The sequence below is a fragment of the Dermacentor variabilis genome, chromosome 4 (genome assembly GCF_050947875.1).
Source record: "Dermacentor variabilis isolate Ectoservices chromosome 4, ASM5094787v1, whole genome shotgun sequence".
Lineage (NCBI taxonomy): Eukaryota > Metazoa > Arthropoda > Arachnida > Ixodida > Ixodidae > Dermacentor > Dermacentor variabilis.
The window spans coordinates 30,295,513-30,318,333 of NC_134571.1; the positions used below are offsets into that span (position 1 = coordinate 30,295,513).

The following is a 22,821-nucleotide window of genomic DNA, read 5'->3' on the forward strand; positions in this document are numbered from 1 at the left end:
AGCGAGAACCACCAGCCTCGCAACAAACAAGTCACTGCTGCTGTGCTGTTTGACTAAATTATGGAGAAGTAATAGTAGCAGTTTCTTTTCCTTTGTGCCACCACACATATAAATTTCAAAACTTGCTTTTGTTTTAGAGGTAAATCCCCTATTTACTTCTAAGTGCTGCCTACAGTGAACCTGGGTAGGAGCTCGACATTAGCAATAAATATCATTTGCTCTTTCTAGCAGTTGTTTTTACTATTATCCTGGTCAGCTGCAGTCAAGGAAAGCTTTTTTTTTTCTAACCTTCAACATTAGAAAAAGAGGTGGGGGGGGGGGGGGGGGGAAGGCTTAGAATAGAGGCTGCCTAGATTCAACTAAATATGGTATTTCAGCTCATGTGTGTTTGATGACACGGGCTTTTGCACAGAAGGGATATGCAGTGACCTCAACATGACAGCCAAGAGCTTTAAATTGCTCCCTGCCATAACAGCTTAGTGGTTATGGCGTCGCACTGCTGAACACGAGTTTGCATGTTCTATGGCATCTAAACTGGACACATCTCTATGAGGGCAAAATGCAAACACACTTAGGATTTAGATTTAGACGCATGGTAAAGAACTCCAGGTAGCCAAAATTAATCTGGAATCCCATAAAGCATGTCTCATAATCAGATCGTCGTTTATATTAAGTTTATATTAAATTTTTTTTTAACCTTTAAATTGCTCCCTATTCAGTGGTAGCCTGACTAGGCCCATGCCACATCTCAACTTTCTTTTTTCTAGAGCACATGGAAACCCTAGTCTCATAGGCTTGTCGAACTCTCTTTTCTGGAGGTCAAGATGATGAGCAACAGCAATTTTCCATTTCAATTGACCATACAGCAGTATGTGTACAATGCTAAATGTATATAAAACAGGGAGTTTTACAAAACCACCTATAAACAGGACTCGATCGCTTATAAGACAGAAGCAAACTTGAAAGACCTTTAATTATGCTGGCCCATGTGCACAGGCCATTGCACACTCGTACGTGAATCATCACATATGTAGGTTATTGCAGTGCTCATGTCATTCATTTTATTTTTTATGACGTCCAGTCCTCTGCACTATTTTCAGAACATGCGTGAGAAAAAAAAAAAAGCTTCCTATTTTGTTTCCCAGTCTGCAATATTGCACCAGCCCGTTTAGTAGTGTATAATGTTGTTTATAGCACAGCCCGGCTTTATATAACCAAAAACAAAAATTATGACAGCTTAGCAAGCTGGCATAAAAATGGAGCCTGCAATGAAAGCTATGAGCCTTAGCATGCAAGCTGCAAGGTAGAGCAGATTGACCTGTCACCTGTTATGAAGTTATCTTTAAACAGATCCTATGTCCCCTCTCTGTGGCAGTACTTGTACCGTGCTTACAATAGCAAAGCTATGCACATGTAACACACTGCTCAGGCTGCATCTTCTTTTTACAAATCCTACAGTATCCCTGTGCCGAACAAATAACCAGAGCTTTTTTTTTTTTTTTTTACAGAACACAGGACACTCAGTTATTCTACAAGAATACAAACTGACACAAGTCAATTATGTTACACACAAGAAGGCTATGAGAATTGTCAAGAGACCCTAAAGTAAATACTTGCCAGTTTCAGAATGTACATCTACAACAAGGAGAAAACAGCAGCCTTTTAGCTATTACACAAATTACATCAACCACACCTGCATGTCACACTTGTCCCAGTACTGCATATGGTTTGGATTTAAATATGCAGTCCTGCAGACGAATTTTTACTCAATAGATGTTCATCTTATTCTGGCCATTTTTGTGTTCTGTATAGGTGTAAAGTCTACACCATACGCATGCTTGCCAGTGTGCATTTTCTCACCCCTCCGTATTTATGTGCCCGCCACACTTTGCAAGGAATGTCGGTTAACACCTACAAAGGGCGCACACCAGTTTGCACTCACCCCTGACTAGACGACTTGGCACGCACCGCTTCATATTGAGCTATTGATAGTGCCTCAAAATGCGTAATTTGGATTTGGCTACTATCCGTTGGTCAATCTGGTGCAGAAGATTGCTAGTCCACACCCCACAGCACAACTCAACTGGAGCACAGGAGCATACTCCAGTCTAGTCGCATCGTCTAGTCTAACGCGAGTCAGTGCAAATGCTCACATCAGACTGGTGTAGATGTCTGCAAATATGTAGTACAACCTAGTGTCATGCCACTGAAGACCTAGGTATTGTTTACAAAGTTCGCAGCATGATAATGTGACCAACTTACCAAGTATTCTTTGTTTCCAGCCATCTCCTCTACACTGGTTGAATCTTTCATTGATGTTATTGCAGACATCAACTTTGGTATGTAACACGCTCACAATGCATCACTGTACGTTACACAGTTCGTACTTATACTTTGTAATTAACCTACGTTAAATTTTCCACTATATTGTTATCTTATGTGCTAAACATGCCGTTCATTGCATTCTATGTTTACTTGTCCTTCACTCTTGCTTGAGCCTAACCACAGCCTGGAGTAGGTATAAATAAATTTAAGAAGAGTGCTGTTTTAAATAAATGGCAAGACACATCCAAGCTCAAAGTTCACATCACAGTTCTTTCAACCTTCAACTAAGTATACTGAGCAGCTTTACAGCACACACTAACGCCGAACACTGGACAGGAAGATAAGTGCAAACCTCATCATCAGACTTGGCAGCCTTCATTTTTTCAAGTTCCTCTCTGATCTTCCTGAGTTCGTCTTCCAGTTCATGAATCTTCTGCTTCTGAGAATCTCGTGCATGCTCCAGTGCTTTCACTTCACTCTGGAGGATCTCTTTTTCACTGAAAAAAAGAAAGGAGAGGGGAAGGGATGTTTTACCTGAAAATGTTCCAATGCTAGCTTTGCTAAAGGAAACGTGGTTGCCACCAAAAACATATGGTACTCTGTACATGACTTTCCCTTTGTGCGATACATCTCAGTGTTAAGAAAAAAAATGGATGGGTATGGAATTTTATGAAGTAAATTCAAGTTATACAAAATATCCTCATATTTCAGTTCCCCTCTTAGGTGATGAGCTTTAATTCTAGGAAGTTAGAGACAATTCACCAGTGGCTACACAACCTACACAACCTACACAAAACAACTGTAACCAAGTGCTTGTGACATAAAGACAAAGTAGCGAAGTTATGTTAAAAGCAGTGCTCCTTTCGAAGCCTTTGCACACTGGATTGCAAGAGCAGCCCATTAGCCGACGGTTCCATTTTACAATCTCCTCATATACTAAGATATGCAGGAACTAACAACTGGCACAGTGAGCTGCCAGCAGGGTAAACAAGGGGTATTAAAGGCAACTAGTCGGCACCATGACAAATGAGCCAGTAAACATCGTCAACTGAGTGCAAGAAAGCCACCTATGATGAGAAAGCCCCTGCATGAAACCTTCCCTCCAGTCGTTTCTCTGCAAGGCAAATTAGCACGGCAGTGCAGCATAATCTTGAAGCAAAAATGGTAAAGGGTAGAACTGGTGTCTCCAAGCATGTGAACATGTCTTGCACACAACTGTCCTGCACCAAAAGACATGAGTCACTTTGCTTGTGACCTTAACACAGTAATTGATTGACGAATTCATTGACCGATTGATCAATTCATTGATCAGGTTTATCATTATGAAGCAACACTGGCTATGAGCTATAGCAGAGTGCTCTAGGTTAATTTTGATTACCTGGGCTATTAATGTGCACCCAAAGCACGATACATGAGCTTTACTGCATTTCTCCCCAATGAGAATGTGGACGCCACAACCGGGAATTAGAAACTGTGACCTCATGCACAGCAGCACAATTTCATAGCCACTGAGTGACTGCTGCAGATTCACGCAGAGAGCAACTGCAGTACTTGTAAGCTGCCATAAGGAAGGTGCATGCAGGGACCGCGCACCATCTGCATGGCTTCAGAATTCACTAGCATTCACACCAGCACTGCATAGAATTTTTCTTTCAATGTCAGACTATGCCACCACTGTGAAGGTGACACAGTGATGGCACAGTGGGCCCCTAATAGATTTTACTCAAGACAACTGCAAACAGCTAATGCACAAGCCTGATCTTTTGACAGAAAAGGGTCAAACTATAGCTATGTACACAAAAAAGTGCTTATCTTGTGGCAGTTGCTGTAGCTTCATACTCCAAAAAATGCTAACCACCAAGAAAACAGCCCTACAAATTACCATGGTTTGCCAGCACCCAAGCAGTCAATGGCAGGGAAAATGGGTAGAAAAGAGAGCCTCTGGTCTTCCCATAGCACATGCAGCTTATTGGATTGGAGGTAGGGGTGAAATTGCCCAGATGAAAATCAAGGACACTCGTTTTGGCATGCAGCTTACTCATGGCTCAAATTTAAAGCGCCCTTCAACTGCCCTGTAAAACTTTTTTATGTCTCAGCGTATAATTTATAATTTAAGACTGATCAATTAGGAACTGTACAGAGTGCAATTCCTTGTTTACGCTTCACTGTGTGCTTCAAGAACTTCTAGTATTTCACATTCAAATGTGAAAAGTCAGAAGGCACTTTTTTTGGTATGACTGCTTAAGCTTATTGCAAAGTCCTTAAACCATCATTTTACATCACATACATAGTTATGTGAGCATTCAACAGATAGCTAGGCAAAGTATACAAAACATAAAATGTGTGCAGAAAGCTACAGCCTACTTAAGCGTGGTAAATTATGACACAAGACTCTACGCTAGTTCAAAAGTGACAAAAGACACACCAATTTCAAAGTATTCATTCAGTTCAAAAGATATACCGAAAGTAGTGCCGTACTACTCTGAACCCTCAAATTTGTGTAAACCTAATATGTTCATAACTCCTGGCAGCATTTTCTGCAATCATGTTGATTATGATTGACAGATGTGTTTAAAAACTAACTTATTTCACAGAAATGAAATGGCGTGTGCTACTTGCACTCAGCACATGTAATAAGTTTGGCACTGCAGATATTTCACAGCCTGAATGCTCGAATGAGGCATGACATTTCTAACAGGGGGATATGGGAGCTCATAAAAAAAACGCAGCAGCAGCAGCAGTAGCCTTGGTATCAAACTCACCTGGTGAGAAGGTCAACCCTGGCGATTAGGTCGTCTTTAACAATGTTTAGCGCATTCCTAGAAGCAGAAACAACTAGGTGTTAATATGGGCATGCAGTGGGCATAAATGGTGAAACAAATCATGTGTTAGTCCCTGTGAACTTCTCTTGAGCTGCCTTTGGCAACCGTATTGCTAAGCACCACCATACACAACAACTGACAATGTGATGATGCCTCTCGTGAGCAGCAAACCCCCTTCCATGAACTCAGCAGCATGCAGCTACTCCCAGATAGCAGATGCAATAACAAATTGCCCACACAACAAAAGAACCACTTACTTTGTGGCAAGGAGCTCAATGTTCTCCATGATGATGTTTTCAACCTCCTTTCCCATGCCTGCACGAATTAGCATATATCAGTGAAAACGGTCTTTAAAAAAAGCACTATACACACTATTTGACAAAATCCAGATAGTGAAGTGATAGCTTCAGGAGCTTAGCTTTGCAGTGCTTTATTTATTATATTTGTTCGAGCAACTTTTTAACCCTTTGAGAGTCAATGACGTAAATATACGGTGCTGCGAACAAGTCTAAAAAGGGTCGATGTTGTATATTTACGGCGCCGTCTGTAGGTTTAAAAAGCGCGCCAATTTCCTAACTTGTTCTTTTCTGTCATGTGCTGCCACTATGTGGGAATACAGGGAATTTCTTTCTTGCACCTCCCGCTCTCGGTTTTCGTTGCATGGTTTGTTTTAGAGCTAGTTTGCTCCTGCGCATCTATATACTACCGCTCACGCATTGGCGCGCGCGCGAGCGGGCTGCGCTTCGAGTTTCGTTCTGCGGGCGGTTTCGCCTTCTTGCGCTTGCAAAACTGATGGCTATCTCCTTACTAATCAATGAAAGGGCAACCGCCTCTTTCTCACTTGTTTAGTGCTCACATGGGGTGCGCACAGGAAGGATGCCGCCATGCATGTGTTTCCATTGCTTTCTTTTTTTTTTTTTTTTTTTTTGACACTCGCGAAAACTAAATGCCTCTGGTTGGCGCTAAGATGAAGATTAGTGGAAGTTTGTCACAGGTTCTGCTTTTTTGACAGGCGCACAACCACACAGTTTTCTTGAGTGCATGCACCTACGCAGTTTGATTATGCTATGAATGTACATATTGGATGTTAGTGCAAGAGCAGGAACATTTGAGTCTTGCGAAATATTCTCGTGTGCGCATTTTCAAGGCCTTGAACTGTGTGTATAAAAATGCATCAAAGTTCTCATTCTTATAAGTTTATTTCCTTTTTTAATGTTAATATTCAAGAATGAAGAGTACATATATACCAACGCAAAATATTTTTTTCTCACTTTATGGTCACCCTAGAAAAATTGCGGTAAATTTTTTTCAACATATTAAGTAGAGTAAGCAAGAAGAATTGAAATCCACAATAGGAAAAATTGACCCTGGGCGGTCGCATATGGTGAAGAAAATCGACCCTCAAAGGGTTAAGTGAAAGACCCTGTTTTTACAAATCAAACAAGCTGGTCAGATATGAAATGATTTACAAACTTCGTGGTCTTGCTAATTGACTATGTCTAAAAAAAAATGGCTGACTTTATTAACTGTACACATGCACTACGTATCAAGGAAGTAATGGCTCCTACAGTATGCAACTGCACAAAGCATAAGCAATCAGTGCTAAGCATGGAAGTCATAAGGCTCTCCAGTTCTAGGCAGCGCACACTGTAAAACAGTGTAAAGCTTGGCTTTAGGAAGATGCTTACTGTTATGAGGGGCTTTAAAAGAAAAGAAAAAGCAAGGGTGAGGCAACACTCAGGAGACAAAAATTGCAAGAATAGGTACACAGAGAACATGCTGACGAGAATGTGCTTGAATAAATACAATTTGTTTTATTAGATAATGATGTTGCTTTTCAATTACAATTACAGCAGTTTACATAATCTAAACCAATGGCTAAGTATAAGCAAGAACTTTGTACTCTGACCTGTACATAGACATCATCTATATTCATGCCAAATGACTGTTAAAAATACAGATGGGTTATGCTTACCGAATATGTTGTCAGTAACTGTCAGTAAGGACGTGCAAAAACAGAGGAAACAAGTTTGTTACTTAACTGTTATACAACACTGCCTTCCTTGCAAAGGATATTGCAAAAGCAGCTATTACTCAAAGGATTTTAGGAATGAATCCTTTCAGGAAAATACATCAGACAGAACATGAGACAAAATGCTTTCAAGCAAAAGCATCACAAGCAAAACACACAACACAAGCTATGAAAAGCAAACCATTGCAAATTGACATGCAATACAAATACTAAACAAGCACAACAAACACAAACACAAATAAATGGGAAGAGAAAGTGCAGAGCTTAGGCACATCAATAGACAAGTGGCCTAGTTCCAGCACAAAGCTTCTATTTGCAGTGTGAAATGACAACCCACACTGCTATACAATGTTTACAAGATGTCAGACAAAGACATTAGGAAATGAAGACTGCAATTTCCTATAATATCAGCCAATAGAATGTATCACACCACTTCTTTTACAGTGTTTGGGTTTGTTGGTACCTATAATATTTTATAAGGGAAATCAAGCAAACGAGTCATAAAAAGAGCAAGAGAAAGCAAAAATGGACAGTATTAAACCCAAGTTTGCTTTACCATTATAACTTTGTCAAGCGCAAATAAACTTAAGCAAGTTCACAATCATGACACCAGTAACCCACTTGCTAAATATTCCTTGTACTGCTGTACCAACCAAATGGGCAGCTCACAATCAACTTCATCTGTCACAAGGTATTTGCTGCAGGGCAAGCTTTGCAAACATGTGACAGCCATTTAGAGTAAAGGTAGGGCTACGAGCCATGAATTCAAGAAGCTGCCACCAAAATTAGTTAATTACTGGGCTAATCAGGCTGCAGAATATGCCACCGTGCGGTGATAAAACAAAATATCTCTAGTTACATGGCCTGTTTGCTTCCAACCACCGCCAAAAGCTTAAACTGAACATTGCAATACAAAAGTGCCTTTTCGATTTAAGTGTGCCTATGCCTCTAGTAATCACTCGTGAGAGTTTCCCTAGGAGGAAGCTATGTGGTGATGAGAGACAGACTACCTATGTAACAGACTACCTGTTGCGAAATTAACATGTGGTTACCTTTGTCAAAAAAAAAAAAGCTTTTTTTTTTCTGCATATCCACCCCTTATGTAACACCCCGAGAGGGGTCCTTAAGGTAATAAAATGAAATGAAATGAAACAAAATGAACAGAACTCAATATGAGGCAGACTGCCTGGCATGAAAACACTATAAAAGGATTCCATGATAGAGGCTTCAAAACACAGATAAATAGGCAAGTTAATGCTATGATCTACATAATTATTATGTGGAACTTTCTGAATGGTTTATTGACTTCCTCTAGCATGGTATGTACATGATAACAACAGTTCTTGATCTAGCAGTGTGCTGAAACTGCCTGCCCTTTTAATGGTAGCATGTTATTGCCAAAAAATCTACAAGCTCTAGGAAACATACAAAAGAATTATTCATAATAAATGTGATGCATTATGATGCCCCCTGACATCATGTTTACCAGTACAGTTATTCTGCTCAGCATGGGCCAAATGGAAATAATCCATCAACCACATGAGAAACAGCTGCAAGCTCCGAGCCTGATTAAGTCCTGCCACCAGAACATAGTTATGGTGGATGATTGATGGAAATGGCATTCTGAAAACAACACTGCACCCTGTACAGCTTTACACTGTTGACGCGGTAACCAACACTGTCAATCTAGTAGAAGACTGTACAGTAAAACCTCGTCAATTCAGAAAATCGGATAATTTGGACTCGCCCTTTGGCCCTGACAGGCATATGCATTATTTAATTCAATAAAGCTCTCGTAAATTCCAATGCATTTGGCTGCACATCGGTTAATTAGGACAACTCTTGGAGCTCAGCGAGTGTGGATCGCCGTAAATGTGCGACGCAAAAGAGCAAGAACGGCGTTAGCATCCACCAAAACGAAATGACAGAGTTCGCATCGCCATAGTACTCAGTAGAAATCATACGTGAATGACAGCAACACCAGAACGTTGTGCGCCTATTTGTGCCTTTAAAGCCTTTATTCTTGCGTTTACAGTCGTGCATAGCACAGCGTTGGCGGCGTGCCTTCACGACTGAGTATTTCCCAACCATGATCGTATTAATAGCCGCTGCAGTTTCGTCCGCAGTGGTTGCGGCAAACCGTAGTTTCGTTTTGGCCCTTTACGCGTGTCGGCCGCGTGCCTTCAGAACAGCAAGGTTGCCGTCCATGATCGCGTCGACAGCGACCGCGGTTTCGTCCGCAGCGGTTGCAGCAAACAGTAGCATTGTTTTTACCGAGTGCAAAGCTGTTGAGGATGACTAGTACCATTTACATCGCAATGGGCGGTATACGGTACTGGTGAAAAATTAATCAGGATGTGCACACGGTGTGAAAAGCGCGTCTCAGATGAAGCCACAACTGTGCTGCCAAGGAAATCGATCGTGAGGCCTTCGTCGCTACAAGCACTAATCAGTCATGAGATGACGAGAATTGAAGCTTCCGCACTGCTTTTTTGCAAAATATAAACCGGATTTGCTGATTCATTCAGTAAATAAGGGCGTGTTAACGTAATAAGCATTTGTTTGTTTTTTTGATACCCTCGGTAACTCAACATTTGTTTAATTCAGACATTTCTCTTCGACCCGTGAAATCCGAATTAACGAGGTTTTACGTACCACTACTCAGTCCTGGTAAGAATGACTGCCCATGCTGCACATCTTTCTTTACCGGGCAATTGTCTATTTGTACGGTGCACTACGTTTTTATTCTGACAAATTTAAATAGTGATTCTGCACTTACTGCTGCTCTTCTCACCTTAATTTTGCAAGATGTATTTTTTGGTCTTCTATTGTTCAATAAAACACTGGCATTGGCACTCAAGAGAGAACAAAGCAGTGTTATGTGCGAAATCTGCCTGTAGTGTAGTAAGAATAAAATGGAAGCTACTGCAAATGCAAGAAATCATCTTACAAGTACTGTCACCATGTAACATCATCAGACAGTTTGTGGCACTTTTGCAAGCCTGTCCAAGAAAATGCCAGGGCCACTTGGGACATACATTTGGGAGTGTTAATGACACTCTCTCCAAAACAAAATACTACCTTATTTCTGCATTCCACTATGTTTCAGCAAGCTTAATTTGGTGTACGAGGAGGATAAAAGGACTCTACTGCCTTTAAATATGCAGTGCAAGATACCTTAACTCCACGACACCCAACATATATTTTTGATATGCCGAGTCAGCTAACACAAAATGATGATTTTACCAAGGGAAACTTAGACCAAACACCGTTGTAGCTCTTTCCAACATGGTGAAGCGAACTTTCAGTGGTGGATAGCTCAGCAAACCAATCACTAAACAAATAATTGCTGTACTAATGAATTTATAAATCAAATAACATTTAGTTGTAGTTTCCCTTGCCACATGTGTACTCTCCATGGACACAAAGGTGACTATGTTGTTTTAATTTTTTGACGTAGTAGTTCTGCGGAAACCCGCAAGGTGGAGAGAACTAATGAATAAAGGAAAAATCAGACATCCACCCGTTCGTAGCAATTGCTACAACGGAAACCCATACAGGTTCCTCGAAAAAAAAGCTTCATAGCTGAAAAAAAAAAACACGTATGGGTTTCCGTTGTAGCAATTGCTACGAACGGGTGGATGTCTGATTTTTCCTTTATTCATTACTTCTCTCCACCTTGCGGGTTTCCACAAGAACTACTACGTCAAACACTTGCCTTTGCTTCGTGTTGTCGACAAATTCGACTTCGCCCTGCCATCTGCTAACCGCCTGGTTAGCTCAGATGGTAGAGCGGCTGCCCCGGAAAGGCGGTGGTCCCGGGTTCGAGTCCCGGACCAGGACGAATTTTTCTTCAACTATGAAGCTTTTCTTTCGAGGAACCCGTATGGGTTTCCGTTGTAGCAATTGCTACGAATGGGTGGATGTCTGATTTTTCCTTTATTCATTGTTTTAATTTTCATTGGTATGGAATGGTGCTTGGGCTTTGTCGGATTAAGATTGACAACTAGAAGACGTCAAAAATACTAAAATGTAGGCTATGTGTATTGTACATATGCATCCAAGCAAGCAAGCAAAAACTGAAACAAGCACCCTGGAGCAAAGGGTCACAACCAGAATGAGCAATAACATACAACATAGTAACTAAGCATGGGAAAAACAAAATGGACAAAAATGCCACAGAGGCCTACCATTTTTGCCACCATGATTATCTGGCTCACTTTCTGCGTCACTGTCTGAGAAGAAAAGGAGAGATTTAAAAAAAAGAAGCAGAAACAAGGAAAAGAAAAATGGGAGGAAGCAAAATCGTGCACTCATTCGAGAGAACCACAGAGAAAAAGGCAAGCACTGCATGAAACCCATCCAGGAATAAGCCTGCACATGCATACAGCAGACTGCCAAAGCCAAGGAGCATGCTCAGTTCAGTTTCTCAAGCGTCAACATTTCCTGTTATTATGCTAATTTCATTTTCATATTCTCCAAGCTTAGTCAAGCTTTAGTCACTGCAGATGTTCTGAAACTGCAGACAAAAGTTTGTCTAGTTTGGTTACCAGTACAGAATAGATTCGTCCTTTATTTATAGAAATAAATTTTCTAGGATTTCCCACAGGAAATTCTTGCATAAAGCGCAGCTTAATTCCTCTCCATGGGCTCAAATTCTGCTGTGTAGTAATTACAGCAACACATACAAATGCAAGAGTCTTGGCTCTTGCCCCAACAGCAAATGCCCATCTGAGAAACTGAGCTGCAACAAGGATGCAGCAGCCAATATATACAGCAAGGCACGCTGAGGGAGAGTATCAAGGTGTGATCAGACATGCTGCGATCATGCCTGAAGCAAGCTCGCCGAGTTGCCAGGACTAACCTGATGATGCATACTCTCCCGGATGAACATAGTTTCCTTAGGGCAGCATTTATTGAGCACACAAGCAGAAATATTGTCAGTAAGCACTGTTAGTGTTTATACAAGGCACAAAGAGGAAACAACACATTGCCTGACTTGTCAAAACAAGGCCTTTTTCTTATTGGTCCCATTCATTAGCAAGCAATCAAGATAACCCGCTCCCAAAAGCTAATAAGCATTAAGTGTGAAGGACAGTCCAATACGCCGTAAATGTAATAGGGAGATTTAGATTAGAGGACGCAAGTGGCTGACATACTTGAGAACCCAAAGTCTGCTTGAGTTTTGCTGGGACCCAAGTGGCTTGTGAAGCACAATACAAGCCTTTTGCGTCTCCTAATCTATAGCTCTCTTATAAAAGATAAGACTGAAAAGATCTTGTGGCTTTGATCATGCTACAAGTTACAGTTAAATTTGTGAAATGGTAAGGTAGTGCAAAGGGAGCAGGGTAAGCTACAGAACAAGCTAAAACCTCTCTGGTGCCCCCTTGCCTGTACAGTCCCACTAACGACTCACCTGTAACATCTGAGCCTTCTTCGCCCTCAGCCATGTTTTCATCATGAAAGCTGAGCTCTTGGTAAAGCGTATTTGGCCTGCGCTGCTCTCTGAGATGTTAAGAACAAGATCAACAGAATTGACACCAGTTCTTATAAAACTCACAAGGTACACAGTGTAATAAGCAGAACACAATAAAACTGCACACAACAATTTAAGTCATGCTAAGACTTCCAAGCAATAGAAAAATTGTGTGCACAGATAACCTTTGCTACCTGCAGCATTATTTCCAGTTAACCACTACAACATTATCACTTACAATTACGTGCTTGCACTGCCAGGGCAATGTATGCCTCATTAGATGTATGTGTCTTCATAAGACACTTGAACAATAAATTTCTTTGGAAACTAATCCACAAAACCTTAGGTAGCAACAAAAGCTATTTCAATGCTTGTACAAATTCTGCTTTAAGTGTGACCCCACAAGTGTTTGTTCCGAGAAAGCATGGGCAGACAAAGTGCACCTGCTAAGCAAACAGCGGCCAGGCTCTTATGACATGATTAAAAGTATGTGTGGTCCTGCTGTTTGTGTTGCGCAGCTTGTTTATCTGAACAATGCTACACGTCAGGCAAGGTTTCTTGTCTTCATTTTGTACATCTCAAAGAGCCAAATGTTACTTGTGAAAGGTTGCCTCATCATTCAACCTGGACTCCTCGTAGTGCTTTGGTGATACCATGGTCCTTCTATACTTTCCTTCTGGTCACGGAACTTCCCCAAAAGTTTCATATGGGGACAGAAGGTGGCACAACAGGTATTGGCGTAAGTAGAAGGGGTAGAAGTAGAAGCATCAACCAGTCAACATTCGAGTTAAGCAAGGGATGGCTAGAGAATTGGTGGAAAAGAAGCAGGGAAGAGATTGATACGACCAGATCTGTTACAGGCATTGGTAGCAGTACAACATAGATAGATAAATTTTAAGGAAGAAAAATAATGACTAAGAAGATGTATAGAAAAATGCTAGAATGAAAAGCATGTATAGCATACCTGATCAACTCAGGCTAACTAGATGTTTCAAAGGGGATGCCAATAAATTATCATCATCATCATTGGGAACAATCTGCCATGCCAGATGGATGGGCAGCGCAATCATGCAAATGTTTCATGAGGAAAGGCACTTCTCACGCTTTTGCTTCAGCACGTTTGCAGAGTGAACATGAAACAGGAACTTATGGCAAAATAATTTCATGTGTGATGTGTTTGCACTTGCGCTTAAATTATAGATGGCACTATTGTATGATTGATTGCCTCCCCCCGCCCCCCTACTAGCCTTCCTCGCACAAACCACTTCAGTCGGATGTCTCTATATACACTTTGTCTAGTTAGCTAGGTAGATAAGTTAGTTATATTTGGTTGGCTAGTTCAGAAAATTAGTTAGTTATTAGTTGATTGGTAAAGCAATTGTATTTGCTTAATTTTTATACTTAGGCAGGTTATTAGTTTAGCTAGTGAATAATTTTGTTAGTTTAGTTAGGTAACAAAGTGAATTGGTTAGCTCAGTAATTTGTTATTGAATTAGTTTATAATTAGCAAGTTTAGTTGCTTAATAGTTATTAGTTTAGTTAGTAAGTTGTTTGTTAGTTTCATTTATTAATAGTATGGTAATTAGTTTATAATTACTTATTTATTTGATTCGTTAGTTAGACACCATTGGTTAGTTAACTAATGCAGTTAATTTGGCAAATTATTTATAACTATACTTTGTTAAGAGATTGTTTAGTTTAGTTAGGTTAGTTATTAGTGAGCTTATGTAGTTGATTAGCTTAGTTGTTCGTTGGATAACCAGTTGAGTTCGTTCTGTTAGGTTAGTTATCATTCAGTTAATTTTGGTATTTGTGATTTTGGTTCATTACTTAGCCAATCTAGTTAGCTTACATCATTATGACTAAATCATATATTCAGCATTTTAATTAGTACACTTAGCAAGGCTAATTAGGCACCCTTGTAACTTGACTGATGTGCAGGCACACAACAAATGTTAGGCATTGCTGCTATCAAGAAGCATGGTGTCACTACACCGAGAGAGATTTACCGTGCAAAAACTGAAACTTAAGTGGCTAAAAGCATCAAGGCACACTTTTTACACGTAATTACATAAAAGTGTGTCGTGAAACTGCTTCGTGGCCTGTTTCTAACGGTGCAGTAGCCTCAAGTGTACCTATTGAACTATTAATTACACCAGTGTTACAAATGCAGGCTAACTTGGAAATGAAACAAGGCATTGTAGTTGTTTCAAAGTTGTTTATGTTGACACTTTTGAACACTGTACACAAACAGGGCGGTGGTTTGCACGTTGTGCCAAGAACATTAGACAGTTTTAGTTTAGCGTCTGCAACTATAGCGTACGCTATACGCTATAAAATAGCGTACGTTAAGCAGCGCATGTTTTCTACAATTTTAGTTGACCGGCGATATCTTCGGATCTCAGAGGCCATATGCCGTCGTTGCGGCTATTTCGCGCCTTTAGCGACAGGTGGCGCTGACATCTCGAATGTTTCTTTCATTAGGCTTCGACTCATTCGAAACGAGAAGCGATCTCGAAAACACCACGAGGTTATCCATAATACTCTGTCGTCAAAGCAGCCTGAGACTAAGCGAAAGCCGTTTACACAGTCATTTGCTACGAACGAAGTGCATTTTACAAAAGCAACGCCAAATTCAATTCGAAGCGGGCAGCCGGGACCGCCGCCATGTTTCCCGCAAGCTCCGCAAACGCCGCAAAAACGCTAACGCTAACTCGTTTGCGTTGCGTACGCCCGCTATACCCGCTATTTCGTTTAGCGTTCAGCACACGCGCAGTGACGATCCGCTATTTTTTAGCGTACGCAATGGTATAGCGTACACTATACTAAAACTGTCTATTTATATGCCAACAATCTCAATCGACTCTTGCACAAGAATGGGCGTACTCGCAGAACGCCGCTGGCATCCGTCAGACGTCTTCTCACATGCCCTTCTACTTGCATCAGCACCACAGTGCATCCACTGTAGGAACTGAAGTGCTCCCATAGCGTTACGCAGAAGTTTCGTGACTAGATGAAAAGTATTGAAAGATCATGGTGATGCCAAGATGGTACAGCAGCCCAACTTTGATGCCTCTGACACCATCTAAGGAGCCTGGCATGCCAAGTTGCCATATATGTCGAGAACACCTTGCTAAACCCTTTTGTACAACTGCTTCTTATTTCTCAGATTAGTATGCTATTTTCAGAGCCGACAAAATTTGCTCTGACCAGATTAAATATGGTGGCAGAGTTCTGATAGAATGCTGTTTTGCATTAGGTGCAATTAGAAGGCAAGACCTGGAGACATACGATGAATGTGTGCGGTTGGAAATTCAAACATGTGAGAAATCACACTGTCTCGTTGGCTGTTATTACTTTCCATCTCATTCGGATCCTAACGTTTTCATGAATCATTTTTTGGATATTGGGGATAAAATTGATTTCTCGAAGTACAACGTTCACATTTACGGGGACATTAATCTTCCTAAAGTTGAATGGGAACCTGGTTTGGTCAATGGCGACTGCACAGCCGAACGAGAAAAAGCTGGATATCTCATCTATTTTATTAACTTTCATGGGTTAAGACAATATAACACGATGAACTGTGCTGGTAGCATTTTAGATCTAATTATATCTAACGTGCCTGTTTTTGAGGTTCAAGATGTGCGTGATCCTCTTGTTCTTGTAGATAAGTTTCATTGCCTGTTTACTCTGTCATTCTATTTGTCTTTTCGTCCAATGCTTGAACTAAAAACAGAAAAATTTAGGTACGCCTACGGTGATTACCTTGGGCTGTACACTTAGCTTCACAACTATGACTGGTCTCGATTCTTTGAGATCGGAAATGTTGACTCATGTGTTGAGCTACTAACATCAGTTGTACCAGGATCAATGAAAAGATATATACCGCTATGTCATCCGAGGAAGTCTAGATTTCTTTGCTGGTTTTCTTGTGATTTGAAACACTACTTGAGGAAAAAACTGCGGTATCACAAACTGTACATAAAATCTGAAAGTGAATATTGGTACCAAAGATATTCATTATGTAGACAAATTGTGAAGGAACTTATTGTATGCGATGAAGGTGAATACCATAAACTTCTTGAAGAGAACTTCAAGAAACAACCGAACTCCTTTTGGGCTTTTGCACGGAAGCAAAGTAAAGATAAGGTCAATGCTTCTGTGCTGAAGATGCGTGACAGTATTTGTTTCAAATCGCAAGATATATGCCAAGCTTTCACTAACCACTTTAGTTCTTGCTTTGTGCGCCCTGACAGCACAACCCCTGTTATAACATTTGATGACAGCACTGACTGCTTAGTGTATGAAAGTGTCGATGAACATGAGGTGTTATCGGCGGTTCAGAGGCTTAAGCCAAAGCTTTCAACAGGTGCCAATAAAATTCCCACCTTCATAATCAAAGGATGCGCCGACATTTTTAGTCCTGCTTTGACGTATTTGTTCAACTTATCTTTGTGCACTGGTGTTTTTTGTGGCCGTTGGAAAGCTGTCAGTGGTTGTTCCTGTGTTTAAATCCGGCAATGCTTGTGATGTGAATAACTTTCAACCAGTGTCACTTATTTATTGTTTTGCTAAAGTTTTAAATGGTAATGTACGAATGCCTGAGTTCATATTTCAAACAAGAAATCTCGTCTTTGCAACACAGATTTTAAAACGACAATCCGTTGAGTCAAATTTATGCGCGTTTCTTGGATACAGTGGGTCTCACGCGTTTAATCGTGGTCAGGTAGACACAACCTACTTTGACCTGACTAAGGCCTTCGGCACGGTTTCACATGAGATAGTTCTAACGAAGATTGAAAAATACAGACTTGCCCCAGGTACTGCAAATGGCTCAAAAGCTACCTTGACAGCCGTCGAAATCTGGTCAGATTTTCTGGCTGTGTGTGCGATGAATTTGTATCATCATCGGGAGTGCCTCAAGGATCCAACCTTCGGCCTTTGTTGTTTCTAGTTTTTATCAATGATTTGCCGCTACATATAATGAACTGGCGGGTTTTTTTCTTTGCAGATGATTTAAAATTATTGTGTTAGAGTGAAACTTTAGAGGAGTGCTGCCAGTCTACAAGCTGACATTTGCAACATCAAGAAATGGTGCTTGATGAAAAGGCTTAAATTGAACATTAAGAAAACTTCTGTTTATCTCTTACTAGAAAGCACGACACAGTTATGTTTAATTATACTCTTTTTGGCAGAAAAATATCTCGTGCTGCCCACGTGCGAGACCTTGGTGTTACTGTTGAGTCAAAGCTAGATTTCCGGTTGCATGTATCTTCAATTGAATTGCGCGCATCGAGACATATTAGTATTATTTCTAGGTTAACAAGGAAGTTTCATCGATACGAGTGTATGAGCACTCTTTACTGTGCTCTCGTGAGACTATGCCTCGAGTTCACGTCAGCAGCCTGGAATGACATCTCCTTTAGCTATTCCAATTGAATTGAAAATGTCCAGCATAATTTCGTACGCATACTGTGCGATAGATATATTGGTTGCCATCATTTTTATAACGATGATTCTCTCCTAGCACACCTTAGTATGTCTACTCTTCCTGACAGGTGACTTGTGCATGACACGTGATTCCTTCATAAAATTTTGCGTGGTTTCATTGATTGTGACCAGTTATTGACGTCACTGCGATTTTGTGTGCCTCATGCAAAAGCCGCCAAATGTTGCAATACATTTTACCTTGAGACGTGTGCAATTTGTCCCATGACTCGTTTGCAGATCACCTATAAGTCATCCTTTCATAGCACGGACATATTTGCCTAAACTGCTGTTTTTCATCGCTCTTTTTGGATTATTGTTTTATTGTCTATATTGTCTTTGTAATTTCCTTCTTTTTTTTCTGTAACGTGCCCAGTTCATGTCATGGTGTTTGTATCTGACCTACTATGCGCTCGTTTAGGCCAATGGCTATTAAGGCACATTGAAAATAAGGCATCTATTTATCTATCTATATATATATATCAATCTAAAGGAAAACTAATCTGCCAGAAAAGGTCTGATGATAAAAATTAAAAGCAACAAACAAAATGTCCTGGCCTCAGCTGCAGACACGTACATTAGTGCCCTAATTCCAAACTTCCATCATGCAGAGTACATTTCTGGGAACTAACAAGTTAATTCTTCATATCCAAGTGCTACTAGAATGTTGAACGCCAGAAAACCTTGGTAACAACAATGGATGAGTCAAGTACTTTCAGTAATTCTTAGTAAGAACTTAGTAACTGCAGTCACTCTTAGTAATTGCTGAGGTCCCTTCTCCTTTAATCAGCAAGGCCACTCACCAAATAAAACACACGGTGCAGGAGTGCAAGGGCCTCCAATTGCTGTGCAAAGAAGCCTTCAGCAAGATGCCCAGGCATATAAAACCTAGCTGCTACAAAGACTGATTCCCACCATTTAACCGGATAGATATCCTGGGCTACTGGGGTGCAATCGGAGATCGTTGTTCGGTGCATTCGTTTGGTTACCGGCGCGTGCGATTGACCTACTCCGCGCTGACATCGCCTGCAACGGGGAGCGGCCACATTTTTGGCGATGCCAACACTCCTGTCAATCATCATCCAACCGAGCACGTCGTCTGCTAGGCGCTGAACCCGACGGGAGTTGGGAAGATTGGGAAGTTGGGAACACTCGTTACGACACAGTCTTCAAATGGCGCATCTGGTGGATTGGATCCAACCGGTGGCTATGGCTGTGGAATGGCACGTTCAGATCCAATCCATAGTTTAATTCGAGTAAATGGCATTTGCATTGGGAACTTAGGTTGTTGTGCTGGTACTGCTCGAGGAGGAAGGAGAGTGGGTGGCAGTGCGAAACGTGTTTGAAGAAATGGCAGAAAGCGAATTCCAGTATCACTCTCGTTTCTCAAAACAAATAGTGCGTTGGTTCGTCGTTTCTTTTTTCTTTTTTCTTCTCGCTTTGCACGACACCACCTATGGACGACGCAGAGAAACTAATAGTTATAAATTGCATTAGTCACACGTACTACTATTTGAAAATGTGTTTAAGCTTGAGAAGAAAAAAATACATTTTTTAGATAAAGATTTCATTCATTGGAAGACGAGAAACATTTCGTTTTGTAGTATACTGTCTGCAAGCAGACAACAAACGAGGGAAGTAAACTTCCGGAGAGTTCACCACTTGCCAATTGGCTGCTCTCTCCGCCCCGTTCTCAGAAATTTTGCATACTGCCACTATGTGACGTTGCAGCAACCAAACAGAATGCATATCGAACAAAGATCTCCGATCGCGCCACTGGTTTGGAATACATTCGACAGGCAAAGCTACAGGGCCAGTTCTAGCTTTCTTTTTCCTTGTCAAGCTCCCTTGTTCCAATCCTCGCTCCACCTTCTTCCACACAATGATTTAAATTAAAGTTCACGAAGCTTTGAAACAAACATGCTATACTACTACCATATAAAGAAAAGACCTTGTAAAATATGACAAAGAAACACTTGACCCCTGTTTCCTTTATCTAGACATGCAATCCTACCTGCGCACTGTCGTTTTGTCGACGCCGACTTCATCGTCATGCGTAATGTCTTCAATGTCTTCCACTTCAGGAGTGAGTGACGTTGTTTCCGACATTGACATGTCTGTGCTGAACCCATCCACCCAACCACTTTCTACAATGGGAAACGGTGAAAGAGAAGGTGCACTCTAAAATAAGTTTCATGATTTCATAAATATTTCCTCGCAATAAAGACACTAAAAGGTCAATATTGAGACAGAACAGATAACTATAAATTTTGCAATCTACAAAGTGTCAGAAGTAAGCACGCACATCTTCAGGTATTACGCACCCCAAGGCCCCATCAAGCAAGCAGCATTTTAAGGATTCCAACATCTGCTTATGTAGCCCAGTGCTACTTCAACAATCATTCGCCCTACTCTTAAGTGTGTGATGCACGGGTTTGACAAAACATGGCATGAGTAAGGATAGAAAAAGATTTGTCAGGAAGTTTAACCACTCTAAACGAAGGACAGATTGGACAACTGTACATAAAACTGCATCAAGCTGCTTTTAATTTGCTCAAAAGTTTTGAAACCCATGACACATAGCACCAAAACGCAGAAGGTAAATTTAGGCAACACTGTGTGCTAGTGCATGATATGTCGACTGTAGTAAATCTGGTCAGGAGTCTATATAAAAGCATTTTTCTTTTACTAAGTGCTGTCTAACACAATAACACATCGACAAAGCACTGATGGTGTGACAGTTTTACAAGATTTCCAAGAGTGTGGCACTCTTGTAAATGCTGCAGCATACAACTACTACATCGCTGCTAGTCACAACAGCACACTGCTATCTCAGAAGCCATGATGTGCCACCCTTATTTTATGCAATCAAAACATAATCAGCATCAACCTATTTTATGTCCAGTGCAAGACAAAGGCATCTCCCAAAGATCTCCAGTTATCTAAGTTTTATAATACATCAGCAGACTGCATCCTATACTTGCCAATTTCCTAATTTCGTCACACCACCCGATTCCTCTGCCATCCTCAACTGCATTTCTTCCTTTCCCTTGGCGCCTAGCCTGTAAATCTGACAGAGCACCATTTATCGAAGCCCCACTTTACATGACCCACCCAACTATAATCTCAGCTAGCGTGTCAGCTACAACCATTTTCTCTCGAAGCCATACACCACCTTCCTGCCTCTTGACATCACGGCTTCCATTTTCGTTTCCATCACTGATTTAAGTTTCCTTGTTTTCCTTGATGTCTCAGCCCCATACATTGGCATAGCCAGGGGGCGGGGGGGAGTCGAACCTCCCCCCCCACTGAAATTTTCTGACAAAACTCCCCACCCTTTCCCGCAAAACAGAAAGTTTCAGAAGGTGGGCTCCAAAAGAGCGACATGAATGAAAGGGAGAGCTTGAATATGAAAGCAAGGCAAGGGCTTGTGGCGGTTTGAAGAGGGAGGAGGAGGGGGTTGTTATGTCACCGTACCTAGAACTTAAGTTTATCCAGTTTATCCGCAACTGCTGTTGTGTCTATAGTAAGTAGTAGCATATCCTTGCCTTCTGACTCCACAATGCTGAAAGTGTGATTGAGTGATAAGAAACTTGCAAAATAGTGCCATCCCCCGCCCATACATAGCTGTGGCCATACGACGCACTATCAGGTCTGGCTGCAAAACAACAATGATCTCCACTGTTACCTGGGCTGCAACAAGTCTCGCCTGCAACTGAGAAGACACACAATAGTGTGCTGTCTTGTTTTTGTATGGCCCCGTCTTTAGCACTGTTCGTTTTTCCAAGTCATGTACCAGCTAGGTCATTGGCATATGTTATAGAAATGCATGAATTCGTAAACGAAATTTTAGTTTTCCTTTAATATCATCATTTTTAAAGATAGCATAATTTGATGCGATGTGGCTGCACAACATGCATCCTCGCTGTGTTCTTGTACGGGGAGTGCTAGGAGTTTGAATTTGTGTTGTGTACAATCTCCATATATATATATTTATTTATTTATTTTCAATACTGCCAGTCCCATCAGGGACCATAGCAGGTGGACATACAGAAATGAAAGACATGGTAATAAACGTGCACATACAAATTGCGTGTCAATAAGCCAAACAAGGAACGTAAAGGAACAAGGTAAGAATACAAAAAAAAATCAAATATAGATATCACATTTCTAGGAGACATGCGCAGCAATACAGATAATACATCATGAAAAGAACAGCAAACGGGAACAAAAATAACAGTAAACACCTTCACGATAATCAGCATGGCTTACAAGAATTGCAAAGCATATTATGTGAATATGACTGCGTTACTGAATACTAGATGTGGATTCTAACCGTGATGTGAACTGAGATAATGAGTCTGCAGAAATGACTGACGGATCGAAGCGATTCCATTCCCTTATCACGAGGGAGAAATAAGAGTACTTGAATGTGTCATTATGGCATGAATATTCTGTTAAAACGTGTGCATGTTTATGTCTCGATGATCGTGACTGCGAAAAACATATGTATTTTGTTAGGTCAATCTTATAATAGTTGTGAATCAAGTTAAATAAAAATTTTAGCCGTGCTTGCTTCGCCCTTGATGAGAGCGTCGGTAAGCCCGATATAGCCGCAAGGTTAGTGGGTGAATCTGTACGCTTATACTTGTTGTGAATAAACCGCAGCGCTTTTC

The 22,821-nt window shown here is 41.0% G+C and overlaps 1 protein-coding gene across 13 annotated transcripts in view; it reads right to left on the bottom strand.

Annotated features, from left to right (window-relative positions):
• The window catches only part of syd (JNK-interacting protein syd), a 102,009-nt gene that overhangs the window by 66,359 nt on the left and 12,829 nt on the right, over positions 1-22,821 (bottom strand). For 3 of the 13 annotated variants that reach the window (XM_075688500.1, XM_075688499.1, XM_075688498.1), the window contains exons 7-14: positions 20,160-20,292; positions 12,596-12,684; positions 12,044-12,079; positions 11,370-11,414; positions 7,123-7,140; positions 5,405-5,462; positions 5,088-5,144; positions 2,678-2,822 (exon numbers count right to left, since the gene is read on the bottom strand). In XM_075688500.1, coding sequence (XP_075544615.1) covers positions 2,678-2,822; positions 5,088-5,144; positions 5,405-5,462; positions 7,123-7,140; positions 11,370-11,414; positions 12,044-12,079; positions 12,596-12,684; positions 20,160-20,292 — 581 coding nt within the window. The remainder of the gene's footprint in view (positions 1-2,677; positions 2,823-5,087; positions 5,145-5,404; positions 5,463-7,122; positions 7,141-11,369; positions 11,415-12,043; positions 12,080-12,595; positions 12,685-20,159; positions 20,293-22,821) is intronic. The other 10 variants (XM_075688511.1, XM_075688509.1, XM_075688506.1 and 7 more) reach the window with 9 other exon arrangements.